Source organism: Rhinatrema bivittatum, chromosome 2, assembly GCF_901001135.1.
Source record: "Rhinatrema bivittatum chromosome 2, aRhiBiv1.1, whole genome shotgun sequence".
NCBI lineage: Eukaryota > Metazoa > Chordata > Amphibia > Gymnophiona > Rhinatrematidae > Rhinatrema > Rhinatrema bivittatum.
In genome coordinates this window covers 505,382,462-505,408,094 of record NC_042616.1, presented here as the reverse complement: position 1 = coordinate 505,408,094, position 25,633 = coordinate 505,382,462, and the positions used below count along the sequence as shown (strand labels likewise).

Here is a 25,633-nt window from a genome sequence, read left to right as displayed (position 1 = left end):
TGGTCGCCGCATCTCAAAAAAGAGATAATTGCAATGGAGAAGGTACAGAGAAGGGCTACCAAAAATGATAAGGGGAATGGAACAACTCCCCTATGAGGAAAGACTAAAGAGGTTAGGACTTTTCAGCTTGGAGAAGAGACGGCTAAGGGGGGATATGATAGAGGTGTTTAAAATCATGAGAGGTCGAGAATGGGTAGATGTGAATCGGTTATTTATTCTTTCGGATAGTAGAAAGACTAGGGGGCACTCCATGAAGTTAGCATATAGCACATTTAAAACTAATCGGAGAAAGTTCTTTTTTACTCAATGCACAATTAAACTCTGGAATTTGTTGCCAGAGGATGTGGTTAGTGCAGTTAGAATAGCTGTGTTTAAAAAAGGATTGGATAAGTTCTTGGAGGAGAAGTCCATTACCTGCTATTAAGTTCACTTAGAGAATAGCCACTGCCATTAGCAATGGTAACATGGAATAGACTTAGTTTTTGGGTACTTGCCAGGTTCTTATGGCCTGGATTGGCCACTGTTGGAGACAGGATGCTGGGCTTGATGGACCCTTGGTCTGACCCAGTATGGCATTTTCTTATGTTCTTATTCAAGCAGCATTGGCTGAATTATCAAGAAGGCTGCTCACCCCATAACAATGTTGTTAGCAGTAATTTTGTTATGACTTTGACAGTTGCTTGGTTTGGATGGTAAATCCTTAACACAAAACATGGGGGGTAACCTGCACAGAGTGGCAGTTACTATCATAAGAAACTTGATAGACTGGCTGGACCATTTGGTCTTTATCTGCCATCATTATGGAAGGTAAGTAGTTCCTTTACAGCTGCTGCTTTTGCTGTATCAGACTGAAATCTTCTAGTAAGCAGCACCACTACTATAACTCCAGCCAGGAAGCTCTATATAGGAAAATATGGTGGAAATCAATACCGTGTTAGTCTAAATTTGAATAGCAGAAGCCTCCCTGAATATCATAAGGTGGACTGAGTTTTGATCTTTATTTTTCCAAAGAATTTGGCTTTCAAAATATTCAGCCTTAAATGTTAGGATTTAGGGAGCATAGTTTACAAAAAAAAAAAAAAAGCCCCATGCATGCCCTAAGACAAGGTGGCTTGAATAGGAGCTGTGCCACAGGAGTATAAGGGGTGTTGGACCACAACACACTACTTTCAAAGCTCACACTTCCATTTGCCTAAGGGGACATTTGATGTCAGATTTGATTACATTTTCTCCTAAAAGCCAGTTGCAGTCTGACATTTTGAGCCCACATAATCTCCTGTGGTCCTTGTGTAGGTCCTCTGTCCTGACAGCAATTCCACTCTTCAGGGAGAAGATGTCTGTTTCTGAAGCCAGAGCAACTTAAACCTTTTGGCTTTCTGTTTTTTCTCTGTCCCTGCAAGAGAGAGAAAAGTGCATGAGTCTATGGAAAGAGCTCCCTATTATCCAAGGGGCAGGCTTGCACACAATGGCAGCAGACACACAGCAGCTCAGAAATGCATAGTTTGCAGTGAGGTATTTTCAAAGGAGACAAAGTAGGGAAATTAGAGTATTGAGGGGATGTACAAAGTGCTGAGATAGCTCAGGTAGATTTAAATTAATTGCAATCAAAGTTGTAGGCATCAACTGCTCGGAATAAGCAGGGTGTAGATAGGAATATAAATACATTTAGTTTAAAAAGTGTGAAACTGGATTATATTGTTTCAAAGGTAATGATTATTTACTGTATTTTTAATTATAAACCCACTTTAGGTTGTTAAGTGCAAAATTATATAAAGGAAGATATAAACATAATAGGAATCTCAGAGACCTGGTGGAAAGAGGATAACCCTATGATACCAGGAGACAAAATATATTGAAATGACAGAGCAAAGTGAATGGGTGGTAGGGTGGTACTATTTGTTAAGGATTGCAGAGAATCAAGCAGGATTAATGTTCTGTAGGAAGCAAATTGCACTCTAGAACCTCTAAGGCTAGAAAGTCCATATGTGACAAGGAAAAGTATAATAGTAGGAATGTTATTTTTTTTATAGGCCTCTACAGCTCAACATACATAATATTCATAAAACAAATCAAATAAGATTAAACCAAAAACAAACACAAGGAGATGGTGGCAATCCCAGTGCATGAGAACCTTCAGCAAAGCAGCGTTGTCACAAAGAATCACACTCACATAGATAAAGGTGCCAGCAGGCCAATCCCCTCCAAAAAACAAAACCATCCCACAAAGGCCCCATGTGCCAGTTTGCCATAAACAGCCTGCCCCTCCCCCCCCCCTTTCCTTCCCACCCACAAGGATGGGGGAAAAGTATAATAGTAGGAGTGTAGTAACATCCCTCTGACCAGGATAGTGAAACAGACTATGAAATGCTAACAAAGATTAGACAGGCTACTAAAATCAGAAATACAATAATGGGAGATTTCAATTATCCCAATATCAAGAGGATGAATGTATCCTTGGAACTTAGTATGGTAGTAAAGTTTCTAAATGCCATAAATCAGTGTTTCATGAAGCAGCTACATGACAGCCACATTTTCACATTGATTGGGGTGCTAAACACAACACAAATTACCCTTCCTGGACACAGTGAAGGAGTTTGCACAATATTGTGGGTGCAGCTAATACTGGAACAGACAAGAGCGAGAGCTATTTTAGATCTGGTTCTCAGTGGAATTCAGGACCCAGCACAAAGTGTAACAGTGGTGTGAGCTGCTTGGCAACGGTGATCATAACACAATCTAATCTGACAATTGCCAGAGGGAGAATAATAAAATTTCTGCAGTAACATTTAATTTTAAAAGGTTGATGGATGCATGGACCAGCCTCCCAGTGGAGATGATAGGGGCTAAAACAATACCAGAATTCAAGGAAAACTAAGATAAGTATTGAAGAGTCTTAGCTGCAGAAAAGTAAATACAAAGCCTAATCAGCAGGATTAGGGAAAAGACAGTAAATAAAAATGAGCAGACGATTTGCTGTGCAGTTTTTTGCTTTTTTTCATTGTTGCTCTCTTTCTAATCATTAAATACATCATTACAGAAAAATGCTGCTCTAGGCTCTACCCTTCCATTGCTGGGAGACCCAGATGGAAACATTGAGTCTTTTAACTAGTTTGCCTTATATCCCCCATCCTGCTTCTTGTAAGACCGAGAAGCTTCTCCTCTTTACTGGCAGTTGGTCTAGTTAGTGGTGTTCTGAATACAGTAACATGTTACTACAATTATTAAGCAACTTAAAACATGCTACACAGCAGAAAGAAGCGGGGTGGGGAATCGATAGAAAACAGAACCTACAGCCATGGACAAGAACTACCCCAATGCTGGTTTTCATGGACTTCTCCATTATATTTCTCATACCTTCGAGGACTAAGCTTTGGCTAACTGGTGTAAATTCACATCAGCCGAAGACCCTTGCAGCAGCAGACTGAATCAAGTGGGATGGATGCAGTGTTCATTCACTTACTTACAAACAAGTTGTAGGCGAATTTTTTTTTTTTTTTATTAGGCTAAATGACATTTGAGGCCAATGCTTAAAAACCTGGTAACTTATCAAGGATATTCAGCGGGCTAAATGCGACATGTAGCAGGATAACTTTGAAACCTTTATTAACCCTTTGGGTTCCTCCAACTTACCATATTTTTCATTCCATAAGATGCACTTTTTTTCCCCCAAAAGTGGGGGGAAATGTCTGTGCGTCTTATGGAGCGAATATTAAAAAAAAACAAACAAAAAAAGCTAACTACAACCTTCCCACCCTCCCGAACCCCCCCCCCCCCCCCCCCAAGACCTGCCAAAAGTGCCTAGTGGTCCAGCGGGGGTCCAGGAGTGATCTCCTGCACGAGGGCCGTCAGCTGCCAGTAATCAAAATGGCACCGACGGCCCTTTGCTCTCAGCCGATAGGTACTGCTGATATTCAAACATTGATATTTATCCAGACAATTCAAAAGTTATCCAGATAAATGCTTTTGAACAGCAGCCTCATCTGTGATTAGTTTTCATGTACTTTCCCACTTACCTGATGAAGGAAGCATAGCTCTCAAAAGTCAGTCACAAAATGTATTAAGTTAGTCCAGTAAGAACATATCAACTATAGCTTGTTTGTTGATATTTATTTCTGTCAGAGTAAAAATGTGACATTGAGGCATGAGCTTTCCAGGACAAGACTTCACTTTGTCAAATGTAGGACGATGTGGATGCTTGTCCTTTTGGTTAGCTACAAGCTAAATCAACCCTTGGTTAGCTACAAGCTAAAATCAACCCTTTTGGAGTATGTATACACACACTATCCTTACAATTAAACCACATAATAACCTCCCTCTTAGGTTGTGGATGAGATGTGTCCGATTGGTTAAATTGTGGAGGGAGGGTATTAATATATGGTTTACTTGTAAGGATTTTATAAGATATAAATTAATATAAAGTATTTGAGTCTTTGTACTGAGAGTAGTTTGCAGGGTATAATATTTTTCTTGCATACTGTCTATATACAGTCACTTACCCCAAGTGTTATTCACGAACTGTATAGCGGGCTTCTTGATGGTGCTTTTCTTGTTGGCGAGTGAGAAGAACTGGTTCACTTGAGGAAAAAAAAACAAAACAAAACCGAGAGAGAGATCTTCCATTTTAGCCCACACACCAGAGCAGGGAGTAAAAACTTCATCACAAGCAACACTCAGACCATTCCTATTACCTGTCGTCCTGTTGCTGCCTGGTCCATATAGGCGACTCTGTATAAAGTCTTTGGCTGCTTGTTGCTGCAGGTTGGTCGGATCTTGGGCTTTCAGCTGCACTGCCCTGTAGCTTTCCTGCAGTCTGATCATCATAGCAAAACAAAAATTACATCAACATGACCCAAGGTTTTGCTTTTCACGTGGTGCACACTGCCTGCTGCGTTTCAGTTTCTACAAAGTCTCAGGAGTCTCACATAGCGCCTGCTTCCAAACATTTTTTTTCTACTCAGAACACACTCCTTAGCCTCTAAACTTACAGAATCCAGCCAAAAAAAAAGATTGTATGCTCTAAATGAAGACATTTTCACAGTGCTAACGATGCAAATGTGAGGCCATAAAATGTAAAAATTGGTTACTGAAGTGCTTTCTGCTACTTTGATTTTCCTAACAGAAGGGCTTTATCTCACAAGCAGTTCTGGCTACATCTTGTTCCTCTCCATGGGCAGGAAGGCAAGGGGGCCCATGTCACACAAGTCATCCTTTAGAAAACAGTCATGGGTCCTGCCTCGCTGCAAGAAGAGATTTCTACCACTGTTGGGATGATATAGAGCTCTTTCTTTGTTTAAGCTATCTGTTCATGGCAGTATAAAAAACCAATGATTGATATCTCTGTAATACCATACTTTGTTACCAGCATACTGCTAGATATGTTAAGGCTATTTATTGTATCACAAATAATAATCAATTCAACTCAAGGGACCTACTTACTACAAACACAATTTGCCATTCCTGGTCAGACCAAAGGTCAATCAAGCCCAGGATCCTGTTTCCAACAATGGCCAATCCAGGTTACAAGTACCTAGCAGGACCTCAAAAGGTCAATAGATTCCATGCTGCTTATCCCAGGGATATGCAGTGGATTTCACCAAGTCCACCTTAAATAATGGTTTATGGACTTTTCTTCCAGAAACTTGTCTAATGGAGAAATTACTTACCTGATAATTTTCTTTTCCATAGGGTAGATAGATGAACTCAGGACCAGTGGTTATGCTCCCCTGCTAGCAGATGGAGACGGGGCAAACTGCACCCCAGCCTGCCAGTATGTTCTTCAAAAGCAACTGTGGACAGAGTAGCAAAAAACTTGATTAAAAGGATTAAAAACAGGACCAGAACAGTACTCAACCAACAAGAAACACTGAGCTTGCGTAGGATTCTAGGTACCCCAAGTAGGGATTAAATGAACATTTACCAGTAATCCCTGAGAACCCAGAACCCCACAGGAGGACTATTGACACACTTGTGCAGCAGCCGAGGGCAGAAACTGAGTCCATTTGTCTAGACTAAAGAAAACGAAATTATCAGGTAAGTAATTTCTCCATTTCCTAGCGTGTAGACAGATGGACTCAGGACCAGTGGGATGTACCAAAGATACTCCCCAACAGGGTGGGAGGCTGCCCGCAGTCCAGTCAACACCGCACATGCAAAGGCTGCGTCCCCCTGGGCCTGCACATCCAGATGATAAAACCTGGAAAAAGTGTGTAAGGAGGACCACGTTGCAGCTCGGCAGATATAGACAGGAGACAAACTAACCTCCGCCCATGACACTGCCTGAGCCCTAACCTGAGTAGGCAACGGCTTTTCAGCATCGACATATGCGGCCATGACTACCTCCTTAATCCAGAGAGCTATGGTAGCTCGCAAAGCAGAAGCACCCTGCTTACTCTTGCCAAGGAGAACAAACAGGCAATCCGTCTTTCGAAAAGGTTCAGAAACCTCCAGATACCGCAAAAGTCTCTTGACATCCAAGGAGCACAAGAGGCTATACTCCTCCACATTCTTGACCTTACCCAGGGACAGCAAGGAGGTGAACTAATTCAACTGAAAGTCCAAGACTACCTTGGGCAAGAAGGATGGAACAGTATGCAGCTGTAACTTCCCCCAGAGTCAGTTGAAGGAATGGCTCCCGACAAGGCCTGCAGCTCAGAAATTCGATGCGCTGAACATAGCCACCAGGAACACAGTCAAAGGTCAACAACTGCAAGAAAATGCTACACAGTAGTCGGAACATAGGGTCCACCAAAAAATCCAGCACCAAGTTAAGACTCTACAAGGGAACCAGTAACCTCAAGGGAGGCCCAAGATGCTTCACTCTCTTAAAAAAAACAAAACAGATCACATCAGGGTGAGACAACAATGAACCACCATTCATCTGGCCTCTGAAACAGGTAAGAGCCGCAATCTGCAGCTTCAAGGAATTAAAGCAAATCTTTTATTCAACCCATCCTGTCAAAAGTCCAGAATGAGTGAGATCTTAACTGAATGAGGAAGAACACCACGCTCCTCTCACCAGGCCTCAAACACTCAACTCGCACATACGCCAAGGAAGTAGAGAATTTGCGAGCGCGGAATAAGGTGGCAATCACTGCAGAGGAATAATCACGCTTTGATAGGCAAACCCTATCATGGGCCAAACCATAAGACAAAACAAATTCAGATCCTCATGAACAACCCGTCTCTACTGTAACAGATCCATGTGCAGTGGAAGGCGAAGGAGGGGATTCACCAGGAGTCTTCGCAAATCTGCATACCATGGATGCCTGAGCCAGTCCAGTGCCACCAGAAGTACTCAATCCTTGTGGCCTTTGATCTTACGAATTATCCTGCCCAGCAAGGGCCATGGAGAAAAGACAAAGCAATTTGTCTTCCGGCCAGACCTATATGACAAAGTCTATTCCCAGGGACCACGGATCTCTCCTGTTACCTGTTGGTGACTTCGCATTGCGAGAAGGTGCCAGCAGATCTAGGAACATAAGGCCCCAACTATTCACAATCAGCTGAAATGCCTCGGCTGACAACACCCACTCTCCTGGGTCCAGACTGTTTAGAAAATCCGCTCTTTTCTTGCAATGTGAGAGGCCGAGATCTGCAGATGACCTTCCACCCATTCCATAAGCTTGTCTATTTCCTGCCACACTTTCTGGCTCTTGGTTCCTCCCTGGCAATTTATGTAGGCCACCGTTGTAGTATTGTCCGACATCACACGAACCGTTTAATCCGCAGCCTGTGGCTGAACTACAAGCATGCCAGCTGTACCGCCCAGGATTCCAGGCGATTGATGTTCCAGCAGGACTCTTCGGCATTCCAACACTCCAGACAGTGAGCCCCCCCCCCCAACCATGGAAACTCACATCTATCGTGAGTACCAACCAGATCTGAGAGAACACGGGAACTCCCTTTCTCAGATGATCCTCCTGTAACCACCACTGGAGGCGGGAGCAGATTTCCATCGGCAAGTGGAGCTGAACCGCATAGTCATGAGACTATGGATTCCTAAGACAGCAGAGATCACTTAAGAGGATGAATATGTGCCCTTGCCCACGGCACAACTTCCAGGGTTGCTGCCATCAAGCCGAGCACCACAGCGTCAGTAGGACCACATCGTTGGACGTATGGTGTTCACCAGCTGACACACTAGAGAAATCAATTTCTGAATCCAAACTTCTGGTAGGAAAACTCTGTCCTACCTCATGTCGAACCAGATCCCCAGATACTCCAATGACTGATGGCTGAAGATTGCTCTTAGGTTCACCACCCAACCAAGCTCCTGCAATAAGGAGATCTTGTGTATCACCAGGTGGCTCTCTTCCTGAGACTTGGCTCTAATCAGCTAGTTGCCCAAATTTAGGTGCATCAGAATCACTTCTCTTTGCAAGGCCACCATAACCTTGGAAAATGTTCTGGGAGCGGTGGCTAGACAAAAAGGGCAGCGCCCAAAACTGATAATGGCACCCCAACATTACAAAGGGTAGAAAGTGTTGGTATTCCAATTGGATGAGAATATGAAGGCAAGCCTCTGACAGAGCCAAGGACGTCAGAAATTCCGACTGTACCGCCATTATCACAGAGTGTAAGATTTCCATGCAAAAATGAGTCACCTTCAAATGACAGTTGACCCTCTTGAGATCCACGATGGGACGAAAGGAGCCCTCCTTCTTGGGCACAATAAAATAAATGGAATACCACCCTATCCTTTCCTGAGATGTGGGCACCGGAACCACAGTCCTCAACCAGAGGGTGAGTGTGTGAGTGTGTGTGTGACACCCCCCTCTCTCTTGTTCCTGAAGGTGGGTCAGCAAACATTGATTGGGAATGTCCGCCAACCGAGCCTGCTCCTCTCTCGGTCTGTCAGGAACAAAAGGACTGAGACCTACCAAAAGGCTGAGTCTGCTGAAAGGTCAAACCTCTGTAGAGATGAAACCATTTGGAACCAAGATATGACCCCTCATACCAAAGAGGCACTGTAACTGCTTATCTTCCGGCAACCAAGGAACAGAAGATTCACCTCACTTACTGGCCAGTTTCCCCGAACTTGCTCCCAAACAAGAGCGAGCCTTTACAGAGCATCTTGGTAAGGTTAGCTTTGGAGGCTGTGTCAGCTGACCAATTACGCAATCTGAGTTGATGCCTGGCCACTATCACCAAAGCCACTCCTCTAGCCGAGGTATGGACCAAATCACAGCCTGCGTCTGCCAAAAAGGCAGCAGCAGGCTCCATAACCACTCTGGAATTCCCTCTAGACTCAACCTCCTAAGAGAAAAGCAGAGAAGATTGTGCCTCTAGGGTGCAACAGGAAGCAGTCTGTAAAGTCATTGCCACTGCCTCGAAGGCTGTATTAAGAATAGCCTCAATCCTTTTATCATATACATCCTTCAAGGCTGCTCCTCCCTCTATGGGGATAGTCATCCGCTTAGAGACGGCACATACCAGAGCATCCACTTTGGGAAACCACAATTGTTCTCTCACAGTCGGATCCAGGCCTTCCAATGTCTGACCCCCTTTAAAATTTGCCTCTGGGGCATCCCATTCCAGATCAATCAATTCATGAATGGCATCCATCACAGGGAAAAAAGAAGAGGCTTTACACTAACCAAAATAGGATCCTTCCTTGGCTCCAACATGGAATCCGAACCAGGGACACCCAGCTGTTTAAAAGTCTGGGAAATCAGGGCCAGCATTTCATCTCTATGAAAGAATCGCAACATGGTTCAATACTGTTCCACTCCTGGAGGAATTTCCCCCCATCGTCCAGAGAATCAGGATCAACCTCATCATCAGCGCCACATGAATTCGTTGGGAACATCTGTAGGGAGCCGAGGCGAGCTCTGGCACTTAAGCATAGGACTGGAAGAGGAGCCACCGGCTGAGGGTATGACCAGACAGGAATGGGTGAAGAAGAGGACTACTCCTGAGGAAATGCTTGTAAGCCTTGAAACAATTCCACCCAAGAAAAAGCAGTCAGACCCAGACCAAACCCAGAAGGAATTGTAGCTGGTCCTACAGAACTGCCCTCTCCTGCGGAGGAGCCAGACAAGGGAGAACCAAGGTCTATATCCCTCCAGTCAAGAATGGGAGGAGCCAGGCTTAGCAAAATCCGTGGAAGATAACTCTCCCTGAGCATCTGAGCAGCGCTGACACAGGTTAGAAGCCAGGTCAGGCAGAGAAGCCCTAATATGACAAGCAATGCAAACAGGAAGATGCTTAAGCTTGTTTACCAGAACCACTGAGGCGGTAAACATGCGTCTGAATGGCTGGCACTCAAAAAGACTAAGCACACAAAAAATAAGCGCCACAGAAGGAAGCGTGGCAAGGTGTATGCACAATCTGTGCGCCAAGCCAAGCATATGAACAGTTTAAAACTTGCGCAGGTAAAAGAAGAGCCCAAAACAGAGCAGCCTGTAGAGGGCAGCAGACCACACACAGGCGTGTACGAAAAACGCTGTCATGGCCTACGATGCGACATGCAAGAAAAAAGCCTAACTGCAGGGCCTAGCCCACCGAGGGCTGCTCAACCCACCAGGCTGTCCAGTTCTTTATAGCCCCAACAGGAACAAATGTCCATAGGGCGTGCCGAAAGTCCTGAAACTCCTCTGTATCTGTTTCAAAGGTAAAACTTTTTTTTTTTTTTAAACTTACCTGAGCTCAGCACTTACCAGCTGAGAACAGAGATGGTCTCTGGCTGCAAGGGGAGAGGACATCTGCTGTCACCGCTGCGCTCGACCTCCTGCACCTGCTGCCTTACAGCTGAAATAGCAGCTAAGTCCACACTGGAAAACCCGGACCAAGGCACACCTCTGAGGGACCACGGAAATCACCTCAGGATTTCTCAACTGGCGGAGGGACCTTTTGGTATCACTGCAGAAAAGCGGAGCTTTTTCTTAATTTAGATTTCAAATGTCTCCTTCCAAAAAACCCAAAGAAATCCCCATAGGGAGATGCCCGTCCACCATCTGCTGGAGACAGAAAATACTGGCAGGCTGGGGTCACTGCAGGACTAATATACTCTGACATCAGCTGTCTCCATCTGCTGGCAAGGGAGCATAAACCATTGGTCCAGAGTCCATCTGTCTACACACTAGGAAAACCTTTTTTAAACCCAGCTACCCCAACAGCTTTCACCACATCCCCCAGCAATGAATTCCAGAGTTAAGAACATAAGAAATTGCCATACTGGGTCAGACCAAGGATCCATCAAGCCCAGCATCCTGTTTCTCACAGTGGCCAATCCAGGCTACAAGTATATCCCACACTACTAATGCTAGTAATAGCAGTGGCTATTTTCTAAGTCAACTTGATTAATAGCAGGTAATGGACTTCTCCTCCAAGAACTTATCAAAACCTTTTTTAAACCCAGCTACACTAACTGCACTAACCATATCCCCTGGCAACAAGTTCCAGAGCTTAATTGTGCATTGAGTGAAAAAATTTTCTCCGATTAGTTTTAAATGTGCTACATGCTAACTTCATGGAGTGCCCCCTAGTCCTTCTATTATCCGAAAGAGTAAATAACTGATTCACATTTACCCATTTTAGACCTCTCATGATTTTAAAGACCTTTATCATATCCCTCCTCAGCCATCTTTTCTCCAAGATGAACAGCCCTAACCTCTTTAGTCTTTCCTCATTGGGGAGCAGTTCCATCCCCTTTATCATTTTGGTTGCCCCTCTCTGTACCTTCTCCATCACAACTATATCTTTCTTGAGATGTGGCAACCAGAACTGTACACAGTATTCAAGGTGCGGTCTCACCATGGAGCGATACAGAGGCATTATGACATCCTCTGTTTTATTCACCATTTCCTTCCTAATAATTCCTAACATTCTATTTGCTTTTTTGACTTCCACAGCACACTGAGCTGATGATTTCAAAGAATTATTCACTATGACACCTAGATCTCTTTCCTGGGCGGTAGCTGCTAATATGGAACCTAACATCAAGTAACTACTGCATGGGTTATTTTTCCCTATATGCATCACCTTGCATTTATCCACATTAAATTTCATCTGCCATTTGGATGCCCAATTTTCCAGTCTTTCAAGGTCCTCTTGCAATTTATCACAATAAATTTGTAATTTAACTACTCTGAATAATTTTGTATCATCTGCAAATTTGATAACCTCTCATCGTATTGCTTTCCAGATCATTTATAAATATATTGAAAAGCATGGGTCCTAATAGAGATCCTTGAGGCACTCCACTGTTTACCCTTTTCCACTGAGAAAATTGTCCATTTAATCCAACTCTGTTTCCTGTCTTAACCGGTTTGTAATCCATGAAAGGACATCGCCTTCTATCCCATGAATTTTTACTTTTCTTAGAAGCCTCTCATGAGAAACTTTGTCAATGCCTTCTGAAAATCCAAATACAGTATATCCACCGGTTCACCTTTATCTACATGTTTATTAATCCCTTCAAAAAAGTGAGGCAGATTTGTGAGTTTAATTATGCACGGAGTAAAAAAATATTTTCTCCTATTTGCCTTGCCTGGTAACTTCATTGAATGTCCCCTAGTCTCTGTACTTTTTGAAAAAGTAAACAACTGATTTGCATCTACCCGTTAATACTCTTATTTTATATACCTCTATCATATATCCTCTCAGCCTTCTCTTCTCCAAACTCTTTAGCCTTTCCCTCATAGGGGAATCATTCCATCTCATTTACATTTTAGTTGCCCTCTCTCTATACCTTTTCTAATTCTGCTATATCTTTTTTGAGATGAAATGACCAGAACTGCACGTAATATTCAAGATTAGGTCACATGATGGAAGATACAAAAGCATTGATATTCTTTGTTTTATTCTTCATTCCTTTCCTAATAATTCCAAGAATTTTTTTTTTACTTTCTTGGCCACCACACACTGAGCAGAGGATTTCAACATATTATCCATAACTATGCTTAGATCCTTTTCCTGTGCGATGACTCCCAAAGTGGAACCTTACTTTGTGTAGCTTTAATTTTGGTTGCTTTTCCCTACATGCATCACTTTGCACTTGTCCACATTAAATGTCATCTACCATTTGGATGTCCAGTCTCCCAGGTCTTGCAAAGTCCTGGGAGACTAGGCATCCTGTGATTTAACTTTGAATAATTTTGCATCATCAACAAGTTTTATCACCTCACTTGTTGTCCCCTTATGTAGGTCATTTATGAATGAATGTTAAAAAAGCAGAGGTCCTAGAACCAATCCCTGGGGCACTCCACTATTCATCTTCCCTATTCTGTTTTCTATCTTTTAACCAATTCTTAATCCACAACAGACATTGCCTCCTATCCCATGACTTTTTAATTTCTTCAAAATCTCTCGAGGCACTTTATCAAATGATTTTTGAAAATCCAAATACAATATATCAACTGGTTCACCCTTATCCACATTTATCCATGCCTTCAAAAAAAATGTAGCAAATTGGTAAGGCAAGACTCTCCTTGGCTAAATCCATGTTAGACATAATTTAATGGGACAAAGCTATCTATATGTTGAAGAATTTTATTCTATGGAATCCTTTCACCATTTTTCCCAGCAGGGACGTCAGGCTTACCAGTCTAATTTCCCAGATCACCTCTTGAACCCTTTTTAAAAACTGGCCTCCAATCTTCAGGTACCCATAGCTGATGTTCATGAGAGTTTACAATTTCATTTTTCAGTTCTTTCAGCACCCCCTGACGACGTAACACCGCCGCCACCACCACCATGATCTTGGTAAAGGCCAGAGGCGCAGTGGCCAATCCAAACGGAAGCGCCTGAAACTGGAAGTGCTGCCCCAACACCATAAACCTCAGGTAGCGCTGATGGTCCCGGGAAATAGGGATGTGAAGATACGCTTCAGTCAGATCTAGGGACGCTAGGAACTCCTGAGTGTGCACCGCTGCTATTGAGTAGAGTCTCCATCCGAAAACAGGGAACCCTCAATGCCACGTTCACACATTTCAAATCAAGAATGGAGCGAAAGGTTCTCTCCTTCTTCGGGACTACAAAGTAAATCGAATACCGTCCCGTTCGGAGTTCTTCTGGAGATACCGGCACCACGGCTCCCAACTGCTGCAACCTGCGCAGAGTCTCCCGCACTGCCCTGCGCTTCTGCGGCGATCCGCAGGGGGAGATTAGGAACAGGTCGCGGACGGGCTGAGCAAATTCTAAGGTGTAACCGCCTTTTATCACACAGAGTACCCACTGATCCTGTGTGATCTCGGCCCACTCCCCGTAAAAACCACGCTAGGGTCCAGAGGCAATGGCATTGCTGGAGGTTCTGAAGGGTCTATGGCCCCCTCGAAAAGGCTGATCCCAGGATTGATCTCTAGGGGAGAAAGACCTCTGTGCCGCCGCCCCAGCGGGACGCGGTTGATGAAATATGTGAGTATCCCGAAAACGCTGCGAGTGGGGAAAACTGTGCCTACCCCTAGGCCTGTCCTCTGGCAAGCGAGGCACCTTAGTGTCTGCCAACTGCTTCACAACCTAATCCAATTCCTCCCCAAAAAGGAGACAACCCTTAAACGGTAAGGACGCTAACTGGGAAACATCCGCGGACCAGTGCCAACACCGCAGCCCCCATAATACGGGAGGACTTCCGGACAATGTTGTACAATGCATCTGCTACAAACACAATTGCTGATTCCAGCTGATCCGACTGAGCTACTTGCGCATCCATGAGAGTCTGCTCCTCCTGGGAACGCTGCACCCAGCATAAGCAGGCCCTCTGCATGAGGCTGGAACAAATAGCTGCGCGAAGACTCAGAGCCGAGACCACAAAAATCCTTTTGAGTTGAATCTCTAGCTTGCGATCCTGAACATCCTTCAGAGCTGTAGCCCCTGCAACCAGGATAGTTTTCTTCATAACAGCGGAGACCGCGGCATCCACCTTGGGTAAGGCATACAACTCTAAGGTCTGTTCCAGCAAAGTTATCAGCTTAGCCATTACCCTACCGACTCTCAAACCCGCGTCTGGAGTATTCCATTCCTGCTCCACCATTGTCTGAACGGACTCATGGTACAGAAACCCGGCGGAGGGAAGCCTCATGCTCCGCAAAACTGGATCTGCACCGTCCTTACGAGAGTCGTCAGGCGGAGACTGGAGCCCCAGCTCGAAGACATGAGGAAGGAGTGGTGTTAGTTCGTCCCTGCGGAATAACCTGAGGATCTTGGGGTCATCCCCCTCTGCTGCTGGCCCAGTATCCAAATAGTCATCCTGGTTGGTATCGTCCGGGTCTGCTGCCCTGGTACCGGGCAGTGATGTCCCTGGGCTGGCAGGATCCGCCTGTGGTGCCACTGTGGGCACACGCATCCCTCTTGCAGGCGCAGCACCTCTCTGTGCCGCCCCCTGCCACTCCTGACCTGAGGCAGAGTCAGGCAGCGGTCCGGTCGGAGATAATCCAGGTTCCAGTAGCAAAGGAGGGGGTTGCTGACCCCCTCTGCCAGGCACACTCCCCTCGTATTGTGCTAAAAACTCCTTGTGCATCAAGAGCACAAATTCAGGCGAAAACGGGGCTAGAGCCCGCCCACTATCAGCTGGAGGCAAAAATGGGCCCCTCTGTGGTCCTACCGGGTCCCCCTATTCCTCTATAGGACCTGGGAGCACCGGGAAAAGCACTGGAAGGGTATCCTCTACAGGCTGTGGTATCGCAGTCCCGACTGCTGGGGGATTCAAGATGGCCGCCATTCCTGTGGTTACTGAGCCAGAACCCCTCGTGGTAGCTGCTGAGCCCGGAGCCGTCAGGGAAGGGGCAGGGACAGCTCTCCATCGTTTCGCCGGCCTAGGGAGCTCCGAGGGACCCTCTCCTCTCGAAATACAAGCCACGTATAAACTGCAGTGATTCAGCCTCGCCGGGGTCAACCCGCACGCTCGATAGGCCACCCCCCTTACCATCACAGCATCGGCGGCCTGACTGATTGCCGAAACTGCGCCGGAGGGGGGCCTGGGGGGGGGGGGGGGAGAGAGCCGACGCAAGCTGTCCTACCTGCTCCTGACTTTATTTATTTTTAAGAAACTTTACTGCTCTAAAAGCAGCCTCACGAAAGGATTCCCCCTCCTAGCACTGAAGAGAGATGTCCAGCTCAATTCAGCAGTCTAATTAAAAAGGAGAGAAAAGTGAGGAAAAAAATCAATTTTGGGAGCCAACTCGTGACAGGGAGGGATCCGGACCACCGGATGTGCACCTCACTGTTTCTTGGGGCACGGGCGTACAAGAGGGTCACCGACCCTCAGCCCCCCCTCCTCAACCAAACCGGGTAGGGGCTACTCCCGAGCAACCCCGACCCCCTGGGAGGCAGGCTCAACCTTGAATCAAAAAATACTGGACCAAACTGCAGGGTTCAAGCATCAGTCACCCACTGCTGGAGACCGAGAAATACTGAGGAACTGCAGGGGGCATCAGGATATATAAAGCAGTGGCAGTTTTACTTTCTCTGTCTCCGCCTGCTGGCACGGATCAATAAACCCAGGAGTCTGGGCTGATCCGGTACGTACAGGGAAGTATGGTTTGTAAATCGCTTAGGGCTCAGGCCTGAGCGATTAAGAAATTTTAATAAATACAAATATCTTCCTCAGTAAAGACAGAAGCAAAGAATTCATTCAATCTCTCTGCTATTGGCTTGTCCTCCCTTAGTGCCCCTTTTACCCCTCATCATCTAATGGTCCAAATGACTCCCTCACATACTTTCTGCTTCAAATGTACCTGAAAACGTTTTTAGTAGGAATTTTTGCTTCCACAGCAAAGCCTGTTTTTGCCTTCCTTATCAAATGTTTTGCAAAAAACTTGCTAGTGCTATTGCTGTTTACTGTTTTCTTCATTCGGATCCCTTTTCCATTTTTTTTTAAGGAATCAAACTAGTGACTAGATGCCCAGAAACCATTACTCTCACTTTTTCAGTTCAAGCAAGCAACCTTTGCAAACTTAGAACCGTAATGCTTACAAGAAAATACTAGCTTTCTGCAAGCTCACAAAATAAACCAAAGTCCGATTTCTAAATACACAAATCCCAACTGTGGCAAACAACTGCTATCCTTAAAAACTAACCCAACAGGCAGGCAAGGATTAAAAAACAAAAAGGGTTAAATTAAGATTTCAGTTCTTTCCCAATGAGACCCAGTTACCACCAGCAGATAAAGGTTCTGCATTCAGCACTCCCTCTGTACAGAGGTTTACTCTGTTTTTGCTGTCCTATGTATCTGTGCTTCTAAGGAATTACTTGAAACAAAAGTACTTCAAAAGACAATCTCCTCTGAAGGATTCACACTGCAAACAGATTAAGAACTAGCCTTCTTAGCTAACCTCCCATTTTGTGTCTGTGGGGAAAAAATATGTAGTAAAAAGGTCCCTAAGTGAGGGGAAAGGAGGAGTGTAGCTCTTGTGGGAGGTGGAGGTCTTAAGAACATGCCTTCCACGCTGATCTATTCCCGATTCACAGGGACTCCAGGAGGTACATGCAGGGAAAATGTAAGGGCTCCAAAGAAAAATAATCCCTACAGCAAAGTTAGCAAAATGATTACAATTTTCTGCCAACACCTATGCAATTACATGAAGCCTTGTGTCAATAAAAGTTCATTGCAGAGGCAATGAAGAAAACCGGTTTTTCTTCCTCGAGTTCGCAGCTTGTGTCTGACACGCACCAGGTACAGGAGCTGGAAAGAGCTCCAAGTGTTACATTCCAGAGAGGGCAAAAGTTTAAAGAACTAGTTTTCACTCCAATGAAGACTCGTTCCGAGAGGAGGCTGCCTGTGCCTGGCCCCTCAGCCCTTGGTGCTCACTCGCGCAGCGTACGGCAGAATCTGCACCAACTACCGGCAACAGAGCAAGGAGACGTCAAGAAAGAGGAGAGAGGAAGAGTCCAAACATGTTCAGCACCATCTGCACACCTTTTTAATATAGCAACTCAGCACAAACCATCACACACAAGCCAGGGAAGGGCAGGCCAGCCAAGGATTAAGGGGATTTTGCACAGGTAGTGGCAGGAGTCTAATTACTTTGCAACCACTTTTGAAAACCTCTCCTCCAACCATTCATGACCCTCCTCCCGGCAACAGGTGACGAGGGTCAGCTCAGCAGCACTGCTGGTCACTTAGATTCATAATGGCACAGGGCAAAGGAGGAGCAGCTTGCAAATACTGTTGACATTTGTGATCTCCTTAGGAATCGAAGGAAAGTCAAAACAAATGAGATCTTAATGGAAGGTTTTTTTTTCCTCCCCTTTCCAACTGAAAAGATTTTTGGTTTTGTGTGAAGGTTTTATACCAAATGGAAATGGGACTGAAAGCAGGACCAGAGGGCATCAACGCCCAAGCCTCTGCAACAAAGGAACCACAGACAACTTCAGAAGAATTGGAATTCAAGAGAATCCATTTCAGGAAGAATTGCAAAGCTAATAAATATTTAGCAATTAAGTACACCAAGAGCATGGTACAGCAGATCTAAAAGCCTTGGAACATACATGCATCCCACTCCATTTTCACTTACAAAAAAAAAAATCCAAGTGGACAACACTGGCAACAAAAACAAACTCAGAGGGGATCAAGATTTAGAGTCAAAACTCCTACAAAGTGTGGTAGGAGAGGGCAAAGCACATTTTGCTTGCATTTCTCAGCTACGCTAAAGCACAGCACACAGTAAGCACAACTCTGAAGACCACAATGTGTGCTAAAAGGAAGCCCCCTGGAGGCTTGCAACATCATTACTGAAGCAGACAGAGAAAAAGAAATCAGATGTCACAGGTTGCAATGGCAGGGTGACTGGCCTGAGCCCCATCGTAGGAAAACACTCACAGGTGGTATCACAACTTCATGCACAAGCAAACAGCATATCACTGCCATGTGCCCAGTCTCACATGGCTCACCAATCATCTAGTACGCTCTTCAGTATGAAGGTTGGCAGCTATAGTGCGCCAGCTCTCTCTTTATATGCATTTCCTCTTTACTTCACCTATGTTTTCAAATCCTGTCTTTTTTTTCCTTTAAATGTCATTGGCCTAAACTGCTCTCTGCTTTCTTCTATCATGCCCTCCATTACTAGATTGGCCATCAGAGCCTCCGGTTACATAGCTCAAACCACCATAATATGTTTGCCTCCAATAAAGGGGTTTTGAAGGATTCTTACCCATATGGTTTTGTAAGAACTGAAAGGCATCAGAGCAACATTTCATCATTGTTGGAGTTTTGTAGCGTGACTCCACCTTAAATTGCCCTCTCCCCACAATATCCATACCTGGCATCCACAGCTTCTTCATCGTACTCCTCAGAGCTTCCAGTTTCACTTGCAGTGCTGTCATCTAGGAGTGGAAGGATACAAGTTAAAAGTACATCATACCCTGACATGTGTGTGGGGGGGGGGGGGGGAAGATTCACAGAACACCTGCTATTAGAAGTCCTCCTAATTTATAAAGGTGGATAATAAATTGTAATAAATTAATCTTAAAAGGGTGATAGCAACAATAGTCTATTATTCATTAGCCCAAACTGGACAATGACCAAGTGAAACAGCAACAAGATTTCAAACTTGGCAGCCCTCTTCCTGCCTCAAAGCATGTCTGGAAGCACTGCTTCTGCTCCTTGACAGGGAGTGCTGCCAGCACCGGAGGGGACAAAATATACTCCTTAAGCCACACACCAGTATGCTGGGTACAGAATTTTGTTTTGTTGGCGAGAGGGATCAAATGGTTATACAGCAAGATTCTAAACATTATCGATTCACAAGTTAACGTAGGTGTCTATCTTCTTTTCCTTTTGGCCCATTGTTTCTCCTGTCTCTTCCAGCTCAACTGGAACCAGGGCCAGGTTCTGGCACCAAAAGCTTTCACCCACAACTAGTCTGATGATTGCGGTGACAATCCTGAGGTTGGGTTGTCATGCCACCAGAGCTCCTTCCAGAACCCTTATATTATGGGCTCTAAACCTGGCCACCAAGTGCTGCCCTTAGTGACAAATATCATTTGTCCCCTCAGCTACATCCTCACCAATGTCTGAACAGTGCCTTCACACAGCCCCGTGCAGAAGATTCAGTCCAGAACTGAATCAGGAAGCATGGAAGTGTACCGCAGTGTCGATAGGGTGTGTGGGAACAACTAGTCACTGCTCTGATCACCCAATAACTAGGGGCACTCTAGACACAGGGATCATGCAGACATTCAGGAGAAATATGACCCAAAAGAGGAGGATGGGGGAAGAAAGAAACTCGGCTAGACTTTGCCAGAAAGATGGGTCATCTCAAACTGAAATGAAGGTGGTGACCTCAACTTTACCACCAATGGACAACAAGAGACAGAGAACACAAACTCAAACTCAGCATCTACAACTGCCCCAGCCATAGATAAAAATAAATAAAAAATATCCAGAAACTCCATTTAATGAAAGCACATTTGAATTTTTACTATACCTTTCAGGAAGCCACACCTCCATTCATTAATAAACCACTGCTCAATGACAACATAATTCACAAAGAACAGAACAGCACCTTGGCTTTCTTTTCACACTAGAGCTTTTAATACATAATAATCCTGACCATGGTAACCCTCTCCCCCTCAAAATAAATTAAGAAATGACTACTTACCTGATAATTTCCTTTTCTTTAGGACAGTCAGATGAATCCAGAATGAGTGGGATGTACCCAAGCTACTCCTGAAGAGGGCGGGAGACTGCCCACGGTCCTGTCAAAACCACACGTGCAAAGGCTGCATCCTCCTGGGCCTGCACATCCAGATAATACCTGGAAAAGGTGTGTAAGGTGGACCACATCGCAGCTCAGCAAATGTCGATGGGAATCAACAATCTTAACTTTTGCCCAGGACACTGCCTGAGCCCTAGTGGAATGAGCCCTAACCTGACAAGGTAATGGCTTCCCAGCATCCACATTTGCAGCCATGACTACCTCCTTAATCCAGCGAGCTATTGTAGCCCGCAAGGCTGGCTCTCCCTGCCTAGTACCACCGTGAAGGATAAACAGGTGATCAGATTTCAGCAAAGGCTCAGTAACCTTTAGATACTGGACAATATGTCTCGACATCCAAGGTTGCAACAGACGATACTCCTCTGCATCTCTTTCCCTGTCCAGAGATGGCAGGGAGATGGACTGATTCAAGTGAAACTTAGAGACTACCTTCGGTAAAAAGGAAGAAACAGTAGGCAGATGGACCGTCCCTGGAGTCACCTGGAGAAATGGCTCCCGGCAAGACAAGGCCTGCAGTTCTGAAATCCTACAAGGAAAACAAATTGCCACAAGGAAGACCATTTTCAAGGTCAGCCACTGCAAGGACAGAGCATGCAGAGGGCTAAATTAGGGCCTGCCAAAACCTCCCAAAACCAAATTAAGACTCCATAGGGGCACCGGAAACTGCAAAGGAAGCCAAAGAAGTTTCACTCCTTTCAGAAAACAGGCCACATCAGGATGAGCTGACAAGGATCCACCATTCACCTGACCCCTGAAACAGGTGTCAGCCACTACTTGTACCTTTAAGAAATTAAGATCCAAGCCTTTATTCAAGCCATCCTGAAAAATTCCAAAATGAGCAAAATCTTGACCAAGGAAGGAAGATTAGCTCGATCCTCACATCAGGCCTCAAACACTCTCCAAACCCACACATATGCCAAAGAAATGGAGAACTTTCTAGCCCTTAGCAAGGTGGAACTCACTGTCGCAGAGCATCCATATTTCAGCAAGCGAGCCCTCTCAAAGGCCATACTGCAAGACAAAATTGAGTCTGATCTTTTGTGATGCACAGGCCCCTGCTGTAACAGGTTCTTCTGTGCTAGAAGTCGAAGAGGCGAATCCACCAAGAGCCTCCACAGATCTGCATACCACAGTCTCCTGGGCCAATCCGGAGTGACCAAGACCACCACCCCTCTGTGGCATTCGATCCGTCGAATCAGTCTGTGCAACATAGGCCATGGAGGAAAGGCATACAGCAGCTTGTCTTCCGGCCACTCCTGCACTAGGGTATCGATCCCCATCGACTTCGTATCTCTTTTGCGGCTGAAGAATCGCAGAACTTTCACACTGCGCAAAGTCGCCAACAAGTCTAGGAATGGGAGATACCAACGATCCTGAATCATTTGAAATGCTTCTTCTGACAATGCCCACTCTCCTGGGTCCAGACTCTCCCTGCTAAAAAAAAAAAAAAAAAAGTATGCTCTTATGTTGTCCTTGCCTGCAGCGTGTAAGACTGAGATCATCTGGAGATGCACCTCTGCCCATTCCATAAGTTGATCTATTTCCTGCGACACTTGTTGACTCTTGGTACTTCCCTGTAGGCCACAGTCGTTGCATTGTCCGACATTACTCGGACTGATCGACCCTGCAGCCTGTTGCCAAACCACCCTAGCTTCCAGCCGACTGATGTACCAGAGACTCTTCCACACTCCAGCACCCTTGCACTATCAGTTCCTTTCAGTGAGCTCCCCATCCCAGGACACTCACATCAGTCATCAGAACTAGCCAGTCCAGTGGGGATAGGGAAACTCCATTCCATAGATGATCCGCCTGCAGCCACCACTGCAGCTGAGAGACCTCCATCAGCAGGTGAAGTCGAACCGAATAGTCCTGGGACTGCAGACTCCACAGAGACAGAAGGGAGCGCTGAAGAGGACGCATATGCACCCTCACCCACGGTACCATTTCCAGGGTCACCACCATTAAGCCAAGGACCTGCAGGTAAGACCACAGGGCTGGATGCAGAGTATTCAACAGACGGAGCTGAGCTAGCAACTTCTGAATTTGGGCTTCCAGCAGGAACACCTTATCCTTGCTTCATGTTGAACCAAACTCCCAGGCATTCCAGCAACTGAGTAGGCTGAAGACTGCTCTTGGTTAGGTTCACCACCCAGCCAAGCTCCTGCAACAGAAAAATTACCTTGCGAGTCACCAGGTGGCTCTCTTCCAGCAATTTGGCGCGAATCAGCCAGTCATCCAAATACAGATATACCAGGATTCCATCCTCTCTCAACTCTGCCGCAACCACCACCATTACTCTGGAAAAGGTTCTGGGAGCAGTGGCCAGACCAAAGGGCAGCGCCTGGAACCGAAAGTGGCGCCCCAGAACAGCGAACCGCAGGAAGCGTTGCTGTTCTAGTCAGATGGGAATGTGAAGATACACCTCAGACAGATCCAGAGAAGTCAGAAATTCCCCTGACTGCACGGCCATGATCACTGAGCGCAAGGTTTCCTTTCAAAAATGCTTCACTCGCAAATTACAATTGACACCTTTGAGGTCCAGGATGGGACGAAAAGAGCCCTCCTCCTTTGGCACAATGAAATAAAAGGAATATCGCCCTATATTTTCTTGCAACGTGGGCACAGGCACCACAGCCTTCAGACTGAGGAGCCTTGCTAACGTATCTCCACTGCCTGCTTCTCCTGTGGGGAGTGGCAGGGAGACTCCATGAACATATCCCGAGGAACACTGCATCGAATATCCTTCACGTATCACCTCCAGAACCCACTGATCTGATGCGATTTCGAACCCCCTCTAATAAAAGAGAGGTGCTCCCAGGGGAGGATCAGCAAAATTTCATTGGGAGGTTCCTCTACTCGAGCCTGTGCCTCTTCTGGGTTGTCGGGGATGAAAGGACCGAGACCTACCAAAAGGTTGCGTCCTCTGAAAGGATCTCCCCTGTAAGGCCGAAAACACTTGGATCCTCTAGCACGACCACTCATGTTAAAAAGGAGTGCTGTGCTTGCTTCTAGTCTTCTGGCAAACGAGAAACCAGAGATTTGCCCCACTTGCTGGACAGTTTCTCCAACTCGCTGCCAAACAAAAGCGAGCCGTGAAAGGGCATCTTGGTGAGATTAGCCTTGGAGGTTGCATCAGCCAACCAATTTCTCAACCATAAATGACGCCTGGCCGCCACTATCAAAGCTATCCCTCTGGCTGAAGTGTAGACCAAATCACAGCCCGCAGCTGCCAAAAAGGTAGTAGCCAGTTCCATTTCTGCCCTGGAATTTACCCCCGAGTCATCGACCTCCTGGGAGAGAAGAAAACAAGAGCGAGTCACCAAAGAACAAGAAACGATCTGTAGGGTCATTGTCATGGCTTCAAATGCCTGTTTAAGGATAGTCTCAATCTTTTTATCATGAGCATCCTTCAAGGTTGCTCCTCCTTCCACAGGAGATCGCACACATAAGTGCATCTACCTTAGGAAAACATAAGTGCTTTTACCACTGGATCCAGAGGGTATAAGCCTTCCAAAATCTGACCTCTCTTTGAAACTAGCCTCTGGGGTGCCCCATTCAAGATCAATCAAATTCTTGAACGGACTCCATCACAGGGAAAAAACAAGAGGCTTTACACAAGGAAACCAAAATGTGAACATAAGAACATAAGAAAATGCCATACTGGGTCAGACCAAGGGTCCATCAAGCCCAGCATCCTGTTTCCAACAGTGGCCAATCCAGGCCATAAGAACCTGGCAAGTACCCAAAAACTAAGTCTATTCCATGTTACCATTGCTAATGGCAGTGGCTATTCTCTAAGTGAACTTAATAGCAGGTAATGGACTTCTCCTCCAAGAACTTATCCAATCCTTTTTTTTTTTAAACACAGCTATACTAACTGCACTAACCATATTGTGCGTTGAGTAAAAAAGAACTTTCTCCAATTAGTTTTAAATGTGCCCCATGCTAACTTCATGGCCCCCTAGTCTTTCTACTATCTGAAAGAGTAAATAACAGATTCACATCTACCCGTTCTAGACCTCTCATGATTTTAAACACCTCTATCATATCCCCCCTCAGCCATCTCTTCTCCAAGCTGAAAAGTCCTAACCTCTTTAGTCTTTCCTCATAGGGGAGTTGTTCCATTCCCCTTATCATTTTGGTCGCCCTTCTCTATACCTTCTCCATCGCAATTATATCTTTTTTGAGATGCGGCGACCAGAATTGTACACAGTATTCAAGGTGGGGTCTCACCATGGAGCAATACAGAGGCATTATGACATTTTCCATTTTATTCACCATTCCCTTTCTAATAATTCCCAACATTCTGTTTGCTTTTTTGACTGCCGCAGCACACTGTACCGACGATTTCAATGTGTTATCCACTATGACACCTAGATCTCTTTCTTGGGTTGTAGCACCTAATATGGAACCCAACATTGTGTAATTATAGCATGGGTTATTTTTCCCTATATGCATCACCTTGCACTTATCCACATTAAAATTCATCTGCCATTTGGATGCCCAATTTTCCAGTCTCACAAGGTCTTCCTGCAATTTATCACAATCTGCTTGTGATTTAACTACTCTGAACAATTTTGTGTCATCTGCAAATTTGATTATCTCACTCGTCGTATTTCTTTCCAGATTATTTATAAATATATTGAAAAGTAAGGGTCCCAATACAGATCCCTGAGGCACTCCACTGTCCACTCCCTTCCACTGAGAAAATTGCCCATTTAATCCTACTCTCTGTTTCCTGTCTTTTAGCCAGTTTGTAATCCACGAAAGGACATCGCCACCTATCCCATGACTTTTTACTTTTCCTAGAAGCCTCTCATGAGGAACTTTGTCAAACACCTTCTGAAAATCCAAGTATACTATATCTACCGGTTCACCTTTATCCACATGTTTATTAACTCCTTCAAAAAAGTGAAGCAGATTTGTGATTTCTCTTTGGCTTAGACATTGAATCTGCCCCAGGGACTCCAAGTATTGTC

The 25,633-nt window shown here is 45.3% G+C and overlaps 1 protein-coding gene across 2 annotated transcripts in view; it reads right to left on the bottom strand.

Moving 5' to 3' along the window:
• Positions 1-974: 974 nt before the first annotated feature.
• NOL7 (nucleolar protein 7) overlaps positions 975-25,633 on the bottom strand; it is a 44,395-nt gene continuing 19,736 nt past the window's right edge. For both annotated transcript variants that reach the window (XM_029590683.1, XM_029590682.1), the window contains exons 5-8: positions 19,197-19,260; positions 4,689-4,810; positions 4,497-4,574; positions 975-1,393 (exon numbers count right to left, since the gene is read on the bottom strand). In XM_029590683.1, coding sequence (XP_029446543.1) covers positions 1,323-1,393; positions 4,497-4,574; positions 4,689-4,810; positions 19,197-19,260 — 335 coding nt within the window. In that variant the 3' untranslated portion in view covers positions 975-1,322. The remainder of the gene's footprint in view (positions 1,394-4,496; positions 4,575-4,688; positions 4,811-19,196; positions 19,261-25,633) is intronic.